This window comes from Leucopleurus acutus (assembly GCF_964270905.1).
Source record: "Leucopleurus acutus genome assembly, chromosome: 10".
In the NCBI taxonomy this organism is placed as follows: Eukaryota; Metazoa; Chordata; class Mammalia; order Artiodactyla; family Delphinidae; genus Leucopleurus; species Leucopleurus acutus.
The window spans coordinates 95,306,246-95,324,462 of NC_139153.1; the positions used below are offsets into that span (position 1 = coordinate 95,306,246).

The window sequence follows — 18,217 nt, forward strand, 5'->3', positions numbered from 1 at the left end:
TAAGAACGACAGGTTTATCTCCCACCAACTATCTTTTCTGACCACAATGGTATGAAACTAGAAATCAATAATAGGAAGAAAACTGAAAAAAATGCACAGATATATGGAAATTAAACAACACACTCCTTAATAAACAACGAGTGGAAGAAGGAATCAAAAGGGAGCTCAAGAAATATCTTGAGGGGCTTCCCTGGTGGTGCAGTGGTTGAGAGTCCGCCTGCCGATGCAGGGGACACAGGTTCGTGCCCCGGTCCGGGAGGATCCCACGTGCCGCAGAGCGGCTGGGCCCGTGAGCCATGGCCGCTGAGCCTGCACGTCCGGAGCCTGTGCTCCGCAACGGGAGAGGCCACAACGGTGAGAGGCCCGCGTACCGCAAAAAAAAAAAAAAAAAAAAAAAAAAATACACAAATCAACAAATGGGTATACTACTTTAACAGAATAAAGCATAAAGATCACAATCATCTCAATAGAAACAGCATTTGATAAAATTCAACATCATTTCATGATTAAAAAAACTCTCAATAAATTTGGTATATAAGGAATATACCTCAACATAGCAAAGGCTGTACAAGACAAACTCATAGCTAACATCATACTCAACAATGAAAAGCTGAAAGCTTGTCCTCTAAGATCAGGAACAAGACAAGGATGCCAACTCATCCTGCTATTTGTGACAACATGGATGAATCTAGAGGACATTCTGCTAAATGAAATAGGCCAAGCAGAGGGAAAAAATTGATGCGCATAAGATTCTCCACCCAACAACAGCAAGATACAGAGTAAGAGTATATCGAACATTTACTGAGATAAACCATTAAATAATTCCCTATAGTTTTAAAAGAATTCAAGTCATAACAAGTATATTATCTGACCACAACAGAATTAAATTAAAAATCAGAAATAGGAGGATCTCTGGAAAATTCCTCAAATCTTTGGAAACTAAATAACCTCCTTCTAAATAATCCATGGTTCAATGAAGAAATCAAAGGGAATTAGGAAGGATTATGAACTGAGTTATTTAAATTTGTGGGATGCTGTTAAAGTAATACTCAGGGAGAAATTATAGTAATAAATGCATGTATTATAAAAAAAAGTCTCCAAGCAGTTTCCACCTTAAGAATCTAGAAAAAAAGAGCAAATTAAACTACAGAAAAGAGAAGAAAGGTAAGAATGGAAATCAGTGAAGTAGAAAACAGAAAAATAATAGAGAAAAATCAATAAAACCTAAAGCTGGTTCTTTGAGAAGATCAACTAAATTGATAAACCTCCTGCCAGACTGATAAGGAAAAAAAGAGAGAAGATACAAATTACCAAGATCATTGAGTGAGCGAGGTGATCTCACTATAGGACATGGAACTGCAAATCCCACAGCCACTAAAAGGATAATAAAGATACATTATGGAAAACTTTACGGCAATCAATTTTCAAACTTAAATGAAATGGAGAAATTTCTAGAAAGACCTAAACTACCAACGCTTAATCAAGAAGAAATAGATGTCCTGCATAGCCCTCTATCTTTTAAAGACATTGCATACATAGCTTAAAACCTTCTCACAAAAAAATCTCTAGGCCTGGATGCTTTCCTTAGTCTATCCGACCAAACATTCAAGGAAGAACTAACACCAGTTGTACACAAACTCTTCCAAAAACTAGAAGTGGAAGAAGGAATACTTCCCAACTTGTTCTATGAGGTCAGCATTAGCCTGATAGTAAAACCAAATAAAGACTTTACAGGAAAAAGAACACTAAAGAACATCATCCCTCATGAAAATAGATGCAAAATTTATAAACAAAGTTCTAGTAAATCAAATCCAACAATATATAAAAACGGTAATACATCATGATCAAGTGATGTTTATCCCAGGAATGCACAATTTGTTTACCTTTGAAAATCAATCCGTGTAATTCACCATATTAACAAAGTACTTATGAAAAACCACGTGGGTATCTCCATGCAGCAAAAGCATTTGGCAAATTCTAACATCTGTCCCTGATCAGAATGCCTTTGGGAGATGTGTTCTGCCGGCTCTGAGGTCTGCCGCCTCGGGGTCTCTCTCTACTTCCTCCTACATGTGCCCTGCTTGCTCTCTACTGCTTCTGGAAATTCTTCAGCCACTTTATATTTTTTTCTAGTTTCACTGAAACTGAAATGGAGTTTTCATTTGAACTTTGATGACTTTACCTGCCATCTTGACACTAAAAGGGCCAAAGATTCATGCAAAATATAAGACAGGGCAAAGGTCAAATAATTACCAGTGGCTAATGGATTCATTATTAGCTAAATGACCCCACGTGCACGAGGCAACCTCTGACCTCTGACCAGAGGTTTCCATATCCCAGGACAGTATTGGAAGGCTATAATCATGTCCACGTAATACATATCCTACCAGTTTTGACAGGTAAAGTAATATTTCCTCCCTCTAACAGGACAGCTCTGTGTACAATCATGTATCCTGAAAAAGGGTCATGAAAACACACCACTAGTGCCAAATGATGCAAGTATAAAGTAGGCTTTATTAGAGGGAAAATTTACAAGTAGAAAATAGTGGAGCGTATGCAATCCTTCGATTCTATTCCACAGCTTAGGCAGGGCATAGAGGGTCCATGCACTGCAGACAAACATCACAATCAAGGGGAGCCCCTTCCCCTTAATTTTTCACATATTTACAGTGATGGGGTTGGGTGAAGCACAGATCTGCTATGACATTAAGGGAAGCTCCCTGGTCAGAAAGGGGAGACTCTGGGGGCCTGCACCTGGTGTCTGCCTATGATTAGCCAACTCAGACCTGCTGAACAAGTTCTCCACCAAATGACCGAAATGAAGGAGGAAATAAGCCTCCGGGATTTGTCCCTCTTCAGATGTTTTGGAGGTGTGATTTTATATGTCAGTCACCTGAATTTATATATTCCCCCAATCATGTTTTAATGGATTTTTTTTTACTGTGTTAATTTTGCTTGCTGCTCAAAATGAAGACAGTTGCCTTAGAGCTCTAAGGCTCTAAGGGTCTCTAAGCTCACTGGGTCTCCATTGCAGGCAGTGGAGGTTTCTGGTATTTGATAACTGCTATCCTACCACAGGTGAATTTAAAAAGATGTGATGCCGTTCCTAAACACTTTGTGCTGTTTTCATACCCTGAAATCTAGCTCTCAGCCCCATCACATCGAATGGAACGGGCTGACCTTTGAGTCCCTTTCAATCTTGAAAGTGAGTTGACTAGCAGGGCAGTTATTCCCATAATTTTAGTGAGAATAATTAACCACCAGAGGATAGTCAGGTTACAGGGCGTTAAGGGGTGAAGGTAGCAAGGGATACATTCAAACAAGGGGCACCTGTGATGTTTAAAATTCTTATTTCCATTCAGTTTCACAAAATTTTATTGCCTGCTAAGATTATGATAAGCGCTGTGGAAGAAAGGAAAAGTGGAGGTGAGTATGGGAAGGTTGAGATTCAGGTAATGGGTTTGCCGTTTTAGGTAAGGTGCTTGGAATAGGACTTTGGAGGGAACATTTGTTCAAAATTGAGGTGAGGGAATAGGCCACGTGGTTCTCTGGGGAAACAGCATTTCAGGCGCGGAGGACAGACATGAGAAGGACCCTGGTATTTGATAAGGTAAGAGGAGGCACACGACGCAGACACTGGTTTTTACTCTGGGTGAAATGGGGAGCCACTGCAGGAGTTTGAGCAGAGGAAGGACAGTTTTAAATGGTCACTCTGGCTGCAGTGTTAAGAATCGTCTCCAAGAGACTTATTTCCCATAGAAGCTTCCAAATATTGTCTGTCAGCTCATCAAAAAGCACAGTGAATGACAGTTAAAGACAACCACGTTCTGTCACCATTTAGCTAATAGCAGCCAGTTCACACATAACCTCACTGTGTCAGGTGCCAGGCACTGCCAAGAACTTTACACATTTTCTCACTTCATCCTTCCAATACCTCTGTGAGATCATCACCACTATTAGTTCTACTTTAAAGGTAAGAAAAAGAAGATTGTAAAACTTAGTGACCGGCCCAAAGTTTAGATGAAGTAAATGGAATTCTTGAAAGCTAAAACTTGAAAAACTCTACTTGCTAATGTGAAGAAACACTGCCTAAGCAAGGCTTAGAACCCCAGTGCTGAAGAGCTAAAGATGGTGTTTGCGGGGTCGGGGAGAGAAGCACAGGTGTTTGCCCTCAACCATCACGCGCTTCTTCTTTAAAGTTCCGTGTAGCCGTTACACCACAAACCTACTGACACCATAACTGGACTGACTTTGGTGTTGTTGATTTCTAAGAGTCTCTCTAGAGCTTGGCCCCTGTGTGGTCTGCTCTGTACACATTTGGGCTCTTAGGGAAGCCGCTCCCATCACTGAACTGACTTCTCTTTAGGTGGTACTGAGACCATGGGTCAAATCCATTTCACCTGCCTTTACTCATCAAGGTCGTTTTAAGGCTGCATGTCCTCCAGGTGGCCCGTGGCCTAAGCTATAAAGTAACGGGGATGGGGCGGGTGCACAGCCATCAGTGCAAGGCCAAGGCCTTAGTGCATGACTGTCAGTGGTCCCGCTCTGCCGACGGTCAGCATCGCAGTGGTCCTGGTGGTGGCGGTCACCCTGGGTCACAGTCTGTGGGACCCAACTCTGTTTGGGGGAGCCTGAGGGCCGGCTGGGTGCTGGGTGCCTGGCTCCCTCAGTGATGACGGCGGGGCTGGGTCTGGGGACCTGGCCCTGAAGGCGCTGCCAGCTGAGACCTGCCTCTTCAGCCGAGTCTGGGTGAAGGTCAGAGGACCCACACCCGGGTGCTGGATGAATGCACCCGGCCAGGGTACCCGGCCCACACAGCGACCCCCTCTTCTTAGGACCTGGGGCTCAGAGGACGAAAGTTGAGCCTTAGGACTTTGACCAAGTAAAATGAGGGGTACTGACGTTACTTTGCTTACGGGATTTGTTACCTTTAGGAGTATTACACCTTTAGATAAAAAAGTTGTAGAACAGAGAATAACATTTGTTTTGATGGAGGTTTACAGGAACATAGTGACCTGACCATGACCTGATCTACATGGACAGCTGCAAGAACAAAGGATCGGACTCCAAGAAGTTTTCAACAACTAACCACAGCCCTCCCTCACCTTTCCTGTAAAAGGGGTTTTTAAACCACCTGTCTCCTTGCATGGCCCTGCAATAAACCTTTCTCTGCTTCAAACTCTGACATTTCTGTATTGCTGGGCTGCTGTGCGTTGGGCACAGGGACTCGCGTTCGGTAACAGTAAGATGTTTGCCCGAGTTGTTTTGCAGGAACTTGGAATCAGCTGTGTCTAGTTTGAGCTGAGCTGGTTAAGACTAGATGGGACCACCGACCCTCCAACTGGGCATGCGTGAGTTTCTGCTTGGTGATCTTTTGAACGTGCGAAGGCCTGTAGCTTAGTTACACCTGTGTAGAATGACCTTCCCACACCTTTTCCCAATCACCTTTCCCATGACTCTGATCTTCCTGCTTCTTTTTTAGCCCATAAGTATCCCAAGCCTCTTTCAGGGAAGCCGATTTGAGACGGTTCTCCCTCTCTTTGCTGCAAACCTTGGTGTCTCAGCGTTTGGCTTGCTATGCATCGGACAAAACAAACCTGGCTCGGTAACAGTTCCTCGCAAACCCAAGTGGTTTAAAAACCCACTCATCTGGTGCTGCTTGGAGGGCTGTCCCTGAGACCAGTGCTGGTCTGTGACAAGGTAAGCAGAGAAAGTGTTTATAAACTTTAATAGCTATTTTAAAGAGTAATTTTGTCTGCTGAGTCTAAAAACTTGGGGCTTGTATATCTTGTTTTTAAGCTTCAGTTTTCAAAGAATTTATAGTGTTTTAACTGAGAGGCTGAATATACAGACAGTAGTCGACCATATATGAAAATAGAACGGACCCACAACTTGCCTAGAAAAACAACCCCTTATCCACAAAAACCAGCCTAGGAAGCCAGCCTGACTGCTAGCTGTAGAAACAACCCAGGAAGTGGAACAATAACTACTGTAGCAACTGGCCTGGACTTGATTAGTAACTTACAGCTTCCCTAATTTGTATCCCTGCTTTTCAACTTAGGACCAGCCAGAGAAAGCCAGATGTGGCTAACGGATCACATAGGACACCCGGCTTTTCCTCTACCTGCAGCTTCCCCATGCCAACAGCCTCCCACGAGGGCACACCTGAAACCTTCCCTTTTTTTTTCCCCACTATCAACCTTTCCCCTCCTCTGCCTGCCTTTGAGTTTCTGCCCAAATAGAAGCGATAGTGGGGCTGACTCTCGTACAGCAAATTCTCAATAAGTTGCTTTACACTTCTCATTTGGTTGGTCATTTATTTCCACATACCAGGAAAAAGGAAATAAAAACAAAGCAGGGGTCTGCCACCGCAGACAGATTAAGGAGTACCATCCTGGGGTCTGCGATCACCTCCAGGGTAGGGTTGGGGAGAGCATCCCGGGCACTCACCGCTCGGGACAGCGGGAGTAAGGTAGTCGCGAGATTCTCCAGACCAGGAATGAGTAGGGGGAGCAGGGAGACGGGTGCGGGAAATGGGCGGGGAGCTTGAGATGCTAGATTGACTTGCATCCCGTTACTTCACGTGTCTGGGTTGCAGAGTCTCCAACCCCACGGCGTGGGGGGGAGTGGAGCTTCCGCGCAGGCTCTCGGCGCACGCGCACTCTCAGCACCGCCCCGTGGAGCGGGGCTGACGTCACGTCCGGCGGACGCCGCGGCTGCTGGGTATTATCTCCTGGGCGCGGGTGTTCAGCCGTCTCCCTCCGCCCGGCGGCCGTGGGCGGTCGGGAGGTCCGCGCACCGGGTCAGGTTTCCGCTGCCTCCCTGGAGCACTTAGTCTGAACCCGGGTGTGGTTTCCACTACTAGAGGTGAAGCATAATAGGGAGAGTGGGACCTGGGGTCTTGGATCAGGGTGTGTTTACTTTTCCCGTCAGGTGGGCGCTGCTGGGCAGCAAGGAAACTTAACTTTATTTCCTCCCGGAGGACGCGTTTGCTGTTGCATTGCAGTCAGAGGGTGGTGTCCTTAGATGGCAGCCACCGAATCGCCTTGCAGCTGTTTGGATGCTGCTTTTAAATAAATCCCACCTTATTTAGTGTTTTAATGCTTTGGAATCCTGCTTTTAAAAAACGTTTGGTCCTAAGAGCTCAGTACCCTGTAGAATTCCTCAATCTAAACGAATTCTATTCTTTCCTGTGCCCGAAGCGTCTCAGTGAGGATCTTGTCAATAAGGAACACCTTGGCTGTCTAGAACTCAACCCTCCCCTAGCCCCTGGGGACATCTCGGAATTTCTAAAACCTGAGGGTTATACTCTGCACCGACGCTTTAACCGTTTGGGGCAGGCAGTGGTATATTTTTTGGAAAATGCATTACATCCATTCTGTTCTTAAAACACAGACCTAATTTGACCTTTTCCTGACGACTTGCCATCAGTCCTACTGAAGGTTATTGTGAAAGAACCAGAGAGACCAGCGAACTTTTTGAGTTCTGATGCCAGATTCTAAGTCATTATTTTGTCTCCAACTCTGTGATATCACTTGTCAACCGGCTACATTCCTGCCCCTCTTCTGGTTTATAATTTAATGTTTAATCTGTTGTGGGTTTTGAATTGACAATTACATTTGATAGAATTGCGTTTAAAGGAAAACTAAGTGAGGAACTTGGGTTTGTGGGGTTTTTTTTTTACTCTTTTTATAACTTAGTTTTTTATTTTACAAAATGCCCATTTTAGAAAAGACAGCTAAGCCAAAGAAAGAAAATTAAAATTATCTGGAATCCTGCCTAAAGATAACCATTGTTAACATTTCGGAATATTCTTAATTAAAAAAAATTTTTTTAAACAGTCATCATGTATATTTGGTAATCCCTTTTGCATGACATTTTGTTTGTCTTCCTATTTCAGTAACTTTTTTCTTTGAACGTGTGTAACAGCTGCAGAATATACCATTGTGCTAGGTTCTCTCCTAGTAGGAGTGCTAAGGTGTGAACCTTGTGCCATCTGTTACAGCAGCTCAGAGGACTTTCGTTTTATATCTTGATTTTTGGCCAAGGTGCAAAGGTGAGGTGATGTTAGGGTGTGTAAAAGGGAAGGTTTAATACTGAGTCCTAGGCAAGGGCAGGCCATTTATCATAGTGTATCAGATTCATGGAAAAGTTGGAGAAAATCATTCAGTTTTTCATCAATTCTTCACTTGCTTTTAGGCTCACTTTTTTCTGCTCCCTATTCTGTCTCTCCAAGAATGAAACATGACTGAGGACTCCCAGAGAAACTTCCGTTCAGTATATTATGAAAAAGTGGGGTTTCGTGGAGTGGAAGAAAAGAAATCACTAGAAATTCTCCTAAAAGATGACTGTCTGGGTGAGTTTGATAAGTTAAATTTACCTTATTGGTTCTCAGTCATTCCCAGATCTTCTGAAATTAAATGTTACCTTTAAAGATGTCCAGAGGTATTGGTTACCTGCCGTATTTTTTTAATGATAGGATGGCAGCAGAATGGTATATTTTGGGAGAAGTTAAGGATTTTTCAAGTTTATATTTCACTGAGTCAGAGCCAGACCTTTTTGAAAGGCCTCTTTAGTAGTCAGTAATATTTTTTTCTCTTATTAGACCCATGTATTTTCTTTTCTCAATTTTCAGAGGTGTCATCATAGCTTCTGGGTAAATTTGCAGCAACTCTTGCCATGATTTTCTTTTATGGAAATACTGAAACTGCATTATATATTGACATTTTTATTCTAAGCCAGTCATAATAAGGTCTGTTCTATTGCTAAAGTAGAATAAACTGAGCCATAGTTAAAAACAATAGTTTAAATGCATAGAGTGTTCTAAAGTTTCAAAAACATTTCCCACCTGACCTTTGATCCTCACTAGGCAGTCTGTATTTTAAGTATTATAATTCTCACTTGACAAGTAGGGAAATTGAGGCCCAAGATGGTTGAATGTGGCTTGCTGGTGAATGGGGGGATTTGCAGGCTGACTGTGCCACTCACCGGCGATGTAAACTTAAAGTCACAAACTGCTCTGAGCTTCAGTTTCTGCATCTTTGAAACAATAACTACCCAACAGGCTTGCGATGTGGATAAATGAAATAAGTTCTATAAATAGTAACTACTGCTGATGTTATAGTGAATGTAGTAATATATGCAAAATGCATCTCCTACACCGTGAAACACGAATTGTTTTTAAATAGCTAGTTGGAAAAAAAAAATACATAGCTAGTTGGAACACCTGGGCTGGAAGTCAATCTACTGTTACCTTTTCTAGATTTGCTGATTATATAGCAGCCTGCCTCTGAAGAGATGTCTTACTATACTTTTGGTTTTCAGACATGAAATGCATCTTTACCTATTGTGATCAGCATGAAAAGCATCTAATCTTTTTTTTTTTTCTTTTTCTTCCTCTAGATATTGAGAAACTTTGCACTTTTAGTCAGAGGTTCCCGCTCCCATCCATGTACCGTGCATTGGTCTGGAAGGTGCTTCTAGGTATGATTTCCAAGATTTGGAAACTTTATCTTCAAAAATATTGAATGATGGGATCATTGGCATCTTATCAGTCAGAAAAAGGATTTCTTTAGGCCTTTTACTGGGTACTGGGTCTAACCTCGGGAACCTGAATCACCACTCACTTTGGAAGCCTGGAAGAAGGTGACCTTCAGAGGCAGTCCACTAAGTGTCACTCTTGAGTGTCAGGTGACATTAGAAGAGACAGTGATGCACCTTCCTGAGACAAGGTGTGGGAAGAGCATTGGGCTGGGAGAAAGGTGAACTGGTCTGGGCTTTACTGTCAGCTTAGTAACCTTCCAGAAGATGCCAGTAGGCCTCTTTTTTTTTTTTTTCCTTTTTTTCTTTCATCTGTAAAATGAGGATATTGAGCTAAATTAACTCCTAGGGTTTAGCTCTGGATGTGTTAGTCTGTGACTCCCAGCTGTAGAGGTATAACTTCCTAAGGAGTGCTGTCAGAATCAAAAAAGGAATTGAAGAGTTTTTACTTCCTAGAAGCACAAATGAATAACTTACAGTGAAGAGTGGCTGAAGGAGAAGGAAAAACAGTCTCACTCAGTTTCTGTGGAAGAAAACATGTATTAGGTGCCCCAAGTGACTGGCAGTATGCCTTTTGAGCTAAGGATTTTTTTTTCTATTATTGCTGAGCCTGCTGATGTAGAAAATACCCATCCATTACTACCCTCCTTTTCTTTCTTTAAAAAAAACAGAAGTTAGGATGATCCTAGAATTCCCTTGTGAGGCAGGTATCAATGTTGCAATTTTACCGATGGGGAAAAAAGACTGAAGCGAAATAACTTGCCTGAGGCCTTATAGCCTGTGAGTGGCAGAGATAGGATTTGAGCTCAGGTTTGTAGAGCCCATCTGAAGTTAGGCTAGATTTATAGACCTTGTTTTCTTTCCAAGATGTACTATATTTTCAGGACCTGAAAAATCTGGAGTCCCGAATCTGATTGTGTAGTGTGGAGCCAGCGAGGGAATGCAAGCCGTGCTAGAAAGCACTGTGCTTTGCCTTTTTTGTTGTGCCTCTTGCCAGCCTTTGTACACTTACTTTTCTAATAGGTCACCGTGCGGTTAAAATATAGAGAGTGTGTGAAAACGACCTCAGTTTTTCCCTGAGCATTTAAAAAATCTTAGTGTTTCCAGTGCCCATCAAAGTAAATGCCTTCCAGGGGTGCCTTAGGTGGGAATGTCGATCATATTTATATCTGCTGAGAAAGACTGTGTGTCTTATTAACTGATAATGCCAGTGGGTTAGTATGAGATGGACAGTTGTCCTTTGCAGCTGAGTGCCAAGGCCTGTCAGGCTGTCCATCACCTCTCTTCTTCGTGGCTTGCTTTATCACGTGAGTCTCCCTTGTTTTTGCCGTTAAAGGCACTCGAGGGACTTCCCTGGTGGTGCGGTGGTTAAGAATCCGCCTGCCAATGCAGGGGACACGGGTTTGAGCCCTGGTCTGGAAGGATCCCACATGCTTCAGGGCAACTAAGCCCGTGCGCCACAACTGCTGAGCCCGTGTGCCTAGAGCCCGTGCTCTGCAACGAGAAGCCACTGCAATGAGAAGCCCGCCCACCACAATGAAGAGTAGACCTCACTCACCACAACTAGAGAAAGCCCACGCACAGCAATGAAGACCCAAGGCAGTCAAAAATTAATTAATTAATTTTTAAAAAAAGGCACTCGAGATTTAGAGCTGCCACGCTATGTTGGGAGTTTGGTTCCAACATTAACCTCCCACCGTGTTAGTCTTCAGAGCTCATCCAAGTTACGTTTCCCAGAATGTTCTTTAGAATACTGGATCTGTGGTAGTTTGCACCAAAGAGAGAGCCATAGTCAAGTGTACTAGCTAATAACACTTACACTAGCTTAGTATGTGCCATGTACTTTTAGTGTTTTATGTATGTTAATTTGTTTAGTCAGCATTCCAGTTGTGTGAGATGGGTATTCTTCTTCCCATTCTTCAGATGGAGAAGCTAAGGCACAGGAAGATCAAGTAAGTTGCTGAGGGTCACCCTGCTGGTTAACTGTAGAGCTAGACTTCAGACCCAGGAACTTTGACTCTGGAGCTTGGGCTACGATACAGTTTCAGGAAGTTTAATGAGGCTGGGGTCAATAAAGGAAGATGTTTTTCTTTACAGCAAAACTTAAAGCCTTAATTTCATTGTCACCACTTCCCAAATCTATTTGACTCTGGTACTCTTTTTCTCATGAAGACCCTTGGGGGTCATGTTCTGCCGAGAACATTTGGTGAAATGCTTACCCATGCCATTTCCTGCCTCTGGAAGATAAGGAAACAAGTCCCCGGAGAGACATTTGTGAGCATCTTGGTGTTAACACCTCTGGGACTAGTTGACTGAAGGCCCATCCAGTGCTCTTTCCAGTGTGTTTTCTCCATGCCATTTGTTTGTATTTCAAAAAATGTGGTTCTTGCCCCAAAGTCTAATGAGTAGACATCATGCTTAAATATATTAATGAGCATAAAATGGCATTGAAATGTAATATAAGGTCACTTTGGTAGTGAAAATTAGAGATTTTTTTTCCTTCTAAAGAGACTTTAGGACTTTGAGCAAGTTCTAGTTGTTGGGGAAGAAAAGGATTTGACCACTTGGTGGTGGTTCTAAGGTGAAGGGGGCTGTGTTGTCAGCTACAACTCCCGTAACAAAATACCACAGACTGGGTGGCTTAAATAACAATTTATATCCTCACAGCTCTGGAGGCTGGGAAGCCCAAGATCAAGGTGCTGGCCGATTTTGTTCCTGGTAAAGCATCACCTCCTGGTGTGCTGTGTCCTCACACGGCAGAGAGAGAAACCACACCAGCTCTGGTGGCTCTTCCTTTTCTTACAAGGGCACTAGCCCTGTTGGATTAGGGCCCCACCTTATGACTTCTTTTAACCTTAATTACCTCCTAAAGGCCCTGTTGTCAAATATAGTCACATTGGGGGTTAGGGCTTCAACATATGAATTGTGGAGGTTGGGGGATGGGAACAATTCCATATTAGGGGCCAAGCTCAGCAACTGGAGATAGGCCTTTAGCAGCTCAGGGTGGCCCGAGGCTGACAGCCGTAAACTTGAATGACATCATTATTGTAATTGGTGTGATTTATCTTGAATTTATGTGGCACATTTATTCAAAGGCTTTATGACGTGTCATTTCTCTTTAATATCAATGATGTAATTGCCATTCGAATATTGATAGTATTTAAAATTTGATTTATAGTGTGAATTTCTAAAAGATAATCTATACGGTAACTGAATATTTGTGTGAGTTCTAGTCTAATTGTGGTAGGCAGCTTCACACAGGATTCTCTTCCATAGAAGAGGAATTTGGATTGGTGCCTCAGTATTTTGCCCTCTTTTTTTTTTTTTCCCCTGCCCCGGGTCTCTATAGGCATCTTGCCTCCACACCATGAGTCCCATGCCCAGGTGATGATGTATCGCAAGGAGCAGTACTCTGATGTCCTTCACGCCCTGGAAGTCATTCGCTTTATCAGTGATGCCACCCCTCAGGTTGAAGTCTATCTCTACATGCATCGGCTGGAGTCTGGGAAGTTGCCTCGAAGCCCCTCCTTTGCACTGGTCAGTGGTGCTCTTGTCTGACCCTTGGTTCAGCTTTAGACCTACTCCGTCTGCCAGCCTTTGTTTGCGTTATGTTTCACCTTAGGAACTTTCAATGGCTCCTCTTTGTAGAATAAAAGCAACACATCTTTCCCAGACATCCATAGCCCTGTACGTTTTGACCCAATCTCCCTGATGTTTTAAAATTTTGTTTTGAAGTAATTTCGAAGTTACAGAAAAGTTGCAAGAATACTATCAAGAAATCCCATATACCCTCTATCCTGGTTCCCTAGTCATTAACATTTTACCATGTTTGCTTTGTTATTTTTCCTATATATGTATACATATTTTTTCCCCAAACCAGTTGAGAATAAGACGTAGACGCGGCATCCCGTTCCTTCAGATTCCTGCAGTGTATACTTGCTAAAGATGAGAACACTCCCCTAGGTGACCATAGTCCTGTCATCAACACCAAGAAGTTGACATTGATACAGTATTAACATCTAATCTTCAGACTCCATTCCCGTCTGACCAATTGTCCCAATAATGCCCTTTATCTAAACAATAAAAGTTGTGGTTCAGAACTTATCAAACTTTCAACTACTAGTTTCACCATTTGTTGATGACATAAAAATTTTTTTTTTCTGTTTTAATTCTTCATTTTAAGATAGTAGAAAAAAGTTGCATAAAGAGTTAAGTGTTCCCATATACCTTCACCTAGCATCCTCAGATGTTACATCTTAATTATACTCTGGTTACTTATCAAAACCAGAAAATTAGCAGTGATACAATACCATGAACTAATCTATAGGTGTTATTGAAATTTTACTGACTGTCCCACCGATGTTCTTCTTCTGGTCCAGTATCCAATCTGGGATCATGCATTACGTTTACCATGTCTTAGTTGCCTTTAATCTGGAACAGTCCCTCAGTCTTCCTCTGTCTTTCATGACTGACAGTTTTGAAGAGTACTGGCCAGTAGAACATTTCTCAATTTGGGTTTGTGTGTTTACTCATGATTAAAATCTAGTTATGCGTTTCTGGCAGGAATTCCACAGAAATATGATACTTATTACTCTTGCTGCTAACTTTGATCACTTGGTTAAGGTGGTGTCTGCCAGGTTTCTTCAAGGTGAGGTTGCTGTTTTCCCTTTGTAATTAATAAGTAACTTGTGGGGAGGTACTTTGAAACTATGTAATTATCAATCCACTGACTCTGACCTGAAACAATTTTTACTGTGCTGATTGCCAAATGGTGATCTTCTAACTCCTTCATTCCTTCTGCATTTATTCGTTGACTTTTCTGTAAGGAAGAGTTTTCCCTTCTCCCTCATTTATGTATATCAGTATGAATTTATAGATTCCTCTTTTATTCAATGGCCTATAATTCATTACTACCATTATTTTGATGTTAAAATTGTCCCATATTTAGCCAGCGGGAGCCCCTTCAAGCTGACTTCTTTGTCTTTTATTTTATTTTTTATTTTTTTGCAGTACGCGGGCCTCCCACTGTTGCGGCCTCTCCCGTTGCGGAGCACAGGCTCCGGACACACAGGCCCAGCGGCCATGGCTCACGGGCCCAGCCGCTCCGCAGCACGTGAGATCTTCCCGGACCGGGGCGCGAACCCGTGTCCCCTGCATCGGCAGGCGGACTCTCAACCACTGTGCCACCAGGGAAGCCCTGTGACTTCTGTGTCTTTTTGACAAGCTCCCATCATTTTGAGCACTTTCTTACTTTCTGGCACAAAAAGATACTCCAGGCTCATTTTGTACTTTCCCTACCCCAGGCTTGGAATCAGGCTTTTTTTTTTTGGAGTACTATAGTTAGAAACCAAGAACAGGGTGCTAGGTATATTCATTGTCCCTGGTGTGTCATTGCCTCTAGGCCCTCTCAGACAGCTAGGAAATATACACACACCTATATGTTTATATATCTATTTATTTCTATATTGAAGACCCTGAGTTAATGCCAGAAGTGCCAATTCCTTTCTCATATCACAAGTTCATTTTAGCCCTCACCCTTTTTATATTTGCAACTTCCTTCTCTGGCAGTGACAGTGAGGCTAATGGAAGCCTCTTCTTATTTGTATTTATTTCTTTGCTCGTTCCTCTGTCTGTGACCAACACGGCCGGCCACCTCTCTGGCCCTGGCCTGCAGGCCGCACAGGCCTTGTAGTCACTGGCTGCCTCCTTGGCCCTGACCCATCCTTGGCCTCAGGCCCACAGGCTCCAGCCTGCTTTATAGATTTCACCTTTGACAAACAGCTCACTCTAGTTTCTTGGACTGCTTATTGTTTATAAAGGGAAGAGAGGGGGAGTGGAGGAAGGCAGGCAAAGTAATGACTATAGCTCTTGGGCTTTGGCTATTTTAATACAACTTGCAGTTCACTCTAAGCATTTTAACTTTTGGCTAAAACAGAGTGAATTGTTCGGAAGAGGGATTTGCCTGCAAACTGTGCTGTTCTGTAATTTTTTTGGTGGCTGTTGAAGATTGCAGTGTGCTAGCACAGCAGTTTGGACTTCGACTTGTGCTTTCTTTTTGAGGCTGCTTTGGGTCCCGTGGGCAAATCTTAGGTCGTCCACTTTGATGAAGTTTATCAAGAGAGAACATTCCTGAAAATAGTTGGAACTCTCAAACTTTAAATTTTATTTCCCATCGGCAGAATGCAGTTAGCTGATAGTACTACACAAGTTCCTAAACTGTACATGAAGTTAGGTTAGATTATCCATTAGCTCGAGCTCTAGATGGTAGGTTATCGTTTCCACCTCATCCCTGTTCAGCTTTCCAGGCTTGAGGTCCAGGCACCTGTGCCGTGGCCTCAGGCTGACGTGCTGTCCAAGTTTTGTTCTGGGCTCAAGCCTCCTTGGTCACCAAGCCCTAGAAGCTGTATTTTCCTTATCTTTTAATGAGACTTGCGTGACAGTGCTCGGCACAGGGCTGGGCACACAGAAGCTGACTTCAGCTGGAGGGCGCTGGTCCTCTTGGCTGTGTGTCAGAGTAACTGGGAGCAGCGTTGAGATGCCAGGTTCAGGAGCACCCAGCACAGCGCCAGGACCGGGTGGGAGTCCACGAAAGGAGACTTTCTGCTGTTCTTGACATTTTGCAGAATGTTCATAAGTGGATAGGAGGCCTAAAATGCAATACTTCTGTTAAAATAGGTATTTTGGTTTTAACTTGGGACTTCTTAGGGGAGTAGAAGGAAACTTTTTAGTTTCTTTTCAATGTTTAAAACCTTTCAGCTGTTAAATCCTAGATGAAAATGTAAAGCTTTTGGTGTAAGATATGGTGTTAGAAAACAGGTTTTTCAAGTGGGTTCCAGTTTTTATGAGATTTCTTTCAAAACTTACTTGAGGGTTTGCTTTCATGCTCTGAGTATCGACACAGGGTTTGAGAAATGCCATTCTTCAAAGTCCTAAAATTCTGATTCTAGGGTCATTTTTAGGTTTTTAGGTGCTTAAAGATAGAACAAAAATTTAAAGCTATGTGTGAATGCTTTGAAATAAAATGCTTATTAGTCCTTTTGGGGTCATTTAATGTTTGCAAATTATTAACAAGGTCTCCAGTTGTTTGCTGTTTATCACTTCTGTTTGAAAGGAATTCTCCTCCAGCGCAGAGAATACTCTTGGGTGTAGAGTCAGCCCTTGCTTAGGGTTTGTGTTGCCTCTTTGGCCTTCATGTTAGAAGTTGGAAAATCTCTGAACGTTCAGCTTGAAAGCTGAGTGTTCAGAAGCAGCGCTGACTCGGATTCCTCTGGTTACTCATCCTCATCTCCCCTTGGTCATCTTTTTAGTGAGGGACTGTGCGCTTTTGGTCCCACTTTGATTTATTGCAGGTCCTTCAGAATCGAGGGAGCAAGGCTTCATTATTATTAAAGAATTCTGTATTTCTCTCTTCTACCTCCCTGTTGAGAGTTATTATTAATCTTGCAGGAGCCAGAAGATGAAGTATTTCTTGCCATTGCTAAAGCCATGGAAGAGATGGTGGAAGATAGCATTGACTGTTACTGGCTCACCCGATGCTTTGTGAACCAACTGAATAACAAGTACCGGGATTTTCTACCCCAGCTGGTGAGGGATGATGTTATGGCTATTTTGGGGTGGGCGTGAGCAATGGTGATGGGGGTCCTCAGGAAATGGCCCTTATCTCCTGGTGCTGCTACAATTATGCGTGGACCCTCTGTGGTGGGAATCAGCAGATACCTTCTGTAAAAGGCCAGATGGTAAATATTTCCAGCTTGGTGGGCTGGGTGTGTATGTCTCTAGTGCAAGCACACAGCTCTGCTGTTGTCACACAAAATACATAAAAGCATGGTTGTGGCCGGATTTGGCCTCTGCAGGCTGTAGCTTGCCCACCCCCCGCTCTATGGTATTCCTTATCTTGATCCAGAATCCCCTGACTTTAGCTAGAACTACCCGTCTGTACTAAGGTTTAAGTTTGGCTGTGTAGAATGGGAAGCCCAAGTAACAGAGGCTTTGTCTTCTCTCATGTAAGCAGAAGTCTGGGGGCGAGGCAGCCCAGGGCTGGTGCCACAGCCATTGTATGGCCAGGAACCCAGGCTCGTGTCCACCTGTACTAGCCTTCTTAGGTGTGATCCTTCCCCTCGTGATCCCATGACAGATGCTGGAGTGACAGCCATGACGTCCCTGTTCTAGGCAGGAAGGGAAAAGCAAAGATGAAAGTAAAGGAGGAGAAGTGACAAGCCAGGCCAGCCTGTCCCCCTTTAACAGACTTGCCTTCTGCATGACTATTGGTGGGCAGGGCTGTGTCGCTAGGCCACCCCAGTTTGCAGTGGAGCCTGGGAAATGTGGTCGGTTCGTTTTAGCTGGGCACACTGTGATCTCACATTAGAGTCGGGACTCTGTGAGGAAGGCAGCCGGTGGTCTGTACACTCTGACTTGGGAATCTGGAGACCAGCGCTTGTGTCACCAGCTCAAGCCAGGGGTCCTTTGTCATTCTCTCTGCCCAGTGTTTCCCCTCATTTTATAAAAACGAGTCTTTTCTCTTAAGTCATTGAATTGTTTCACTTGGAAATTCTGTAGAAAGCAGTAACCGTGTACAGGACGCAGGGTCAGGTGCGGGGCACAGGTCAGCCAAGCCCTGGAGATCCGTCCCTGCTGTGTCCGTTAGGGTGGTCGGCGAGACTCTTCGGCCCTCTGTTTC

At 43.5% G+C, this 18,217-nt stretch overlaps 1 protein-coding gene across 3 annotated transcripts in view; it reads left to right on the forward strand.

Annotated features, from left to right (window-relative positions):
- Window positions 1-6,744: 6,744 nt before the first annotated feature.
- LOC309968082 (TBC1 domain family member 7) overlaps window positions 6,745-18,217 on the forward strand; it is a 37,194-nt gene continuing 25,721 nt past the window's right edge. For all 3 annotated transcript variants that reach the window (XM_082849201.1, XM_082849202.1, XM_082849203.1), the window contains exons 1-5: window positions 6,745-6,867; window positions 8,200-8,356; window positions 9,403-9,483; window positions 12,890-13,077; window positions 16,987-17,124. In XM_082849201.1, coding sequence (XP_082705327.1) covers window positions 8,245-8,356; window positions 9,403-9,483; window positions 12,890-13,077; window positions 16,987-17,124 — 519 coding nt within the window. In that variant the 5' untranslated portion in view covers window positions 6,745-6,867; window positions 8,200-8,244. The remainder of the gene's footprint in view (window positions 6,868-8,199; window positions 8,357-9,402; window positions 9,484-12,889; window positions 13,078-16,986; window positions 17,125-18,217) is intronic.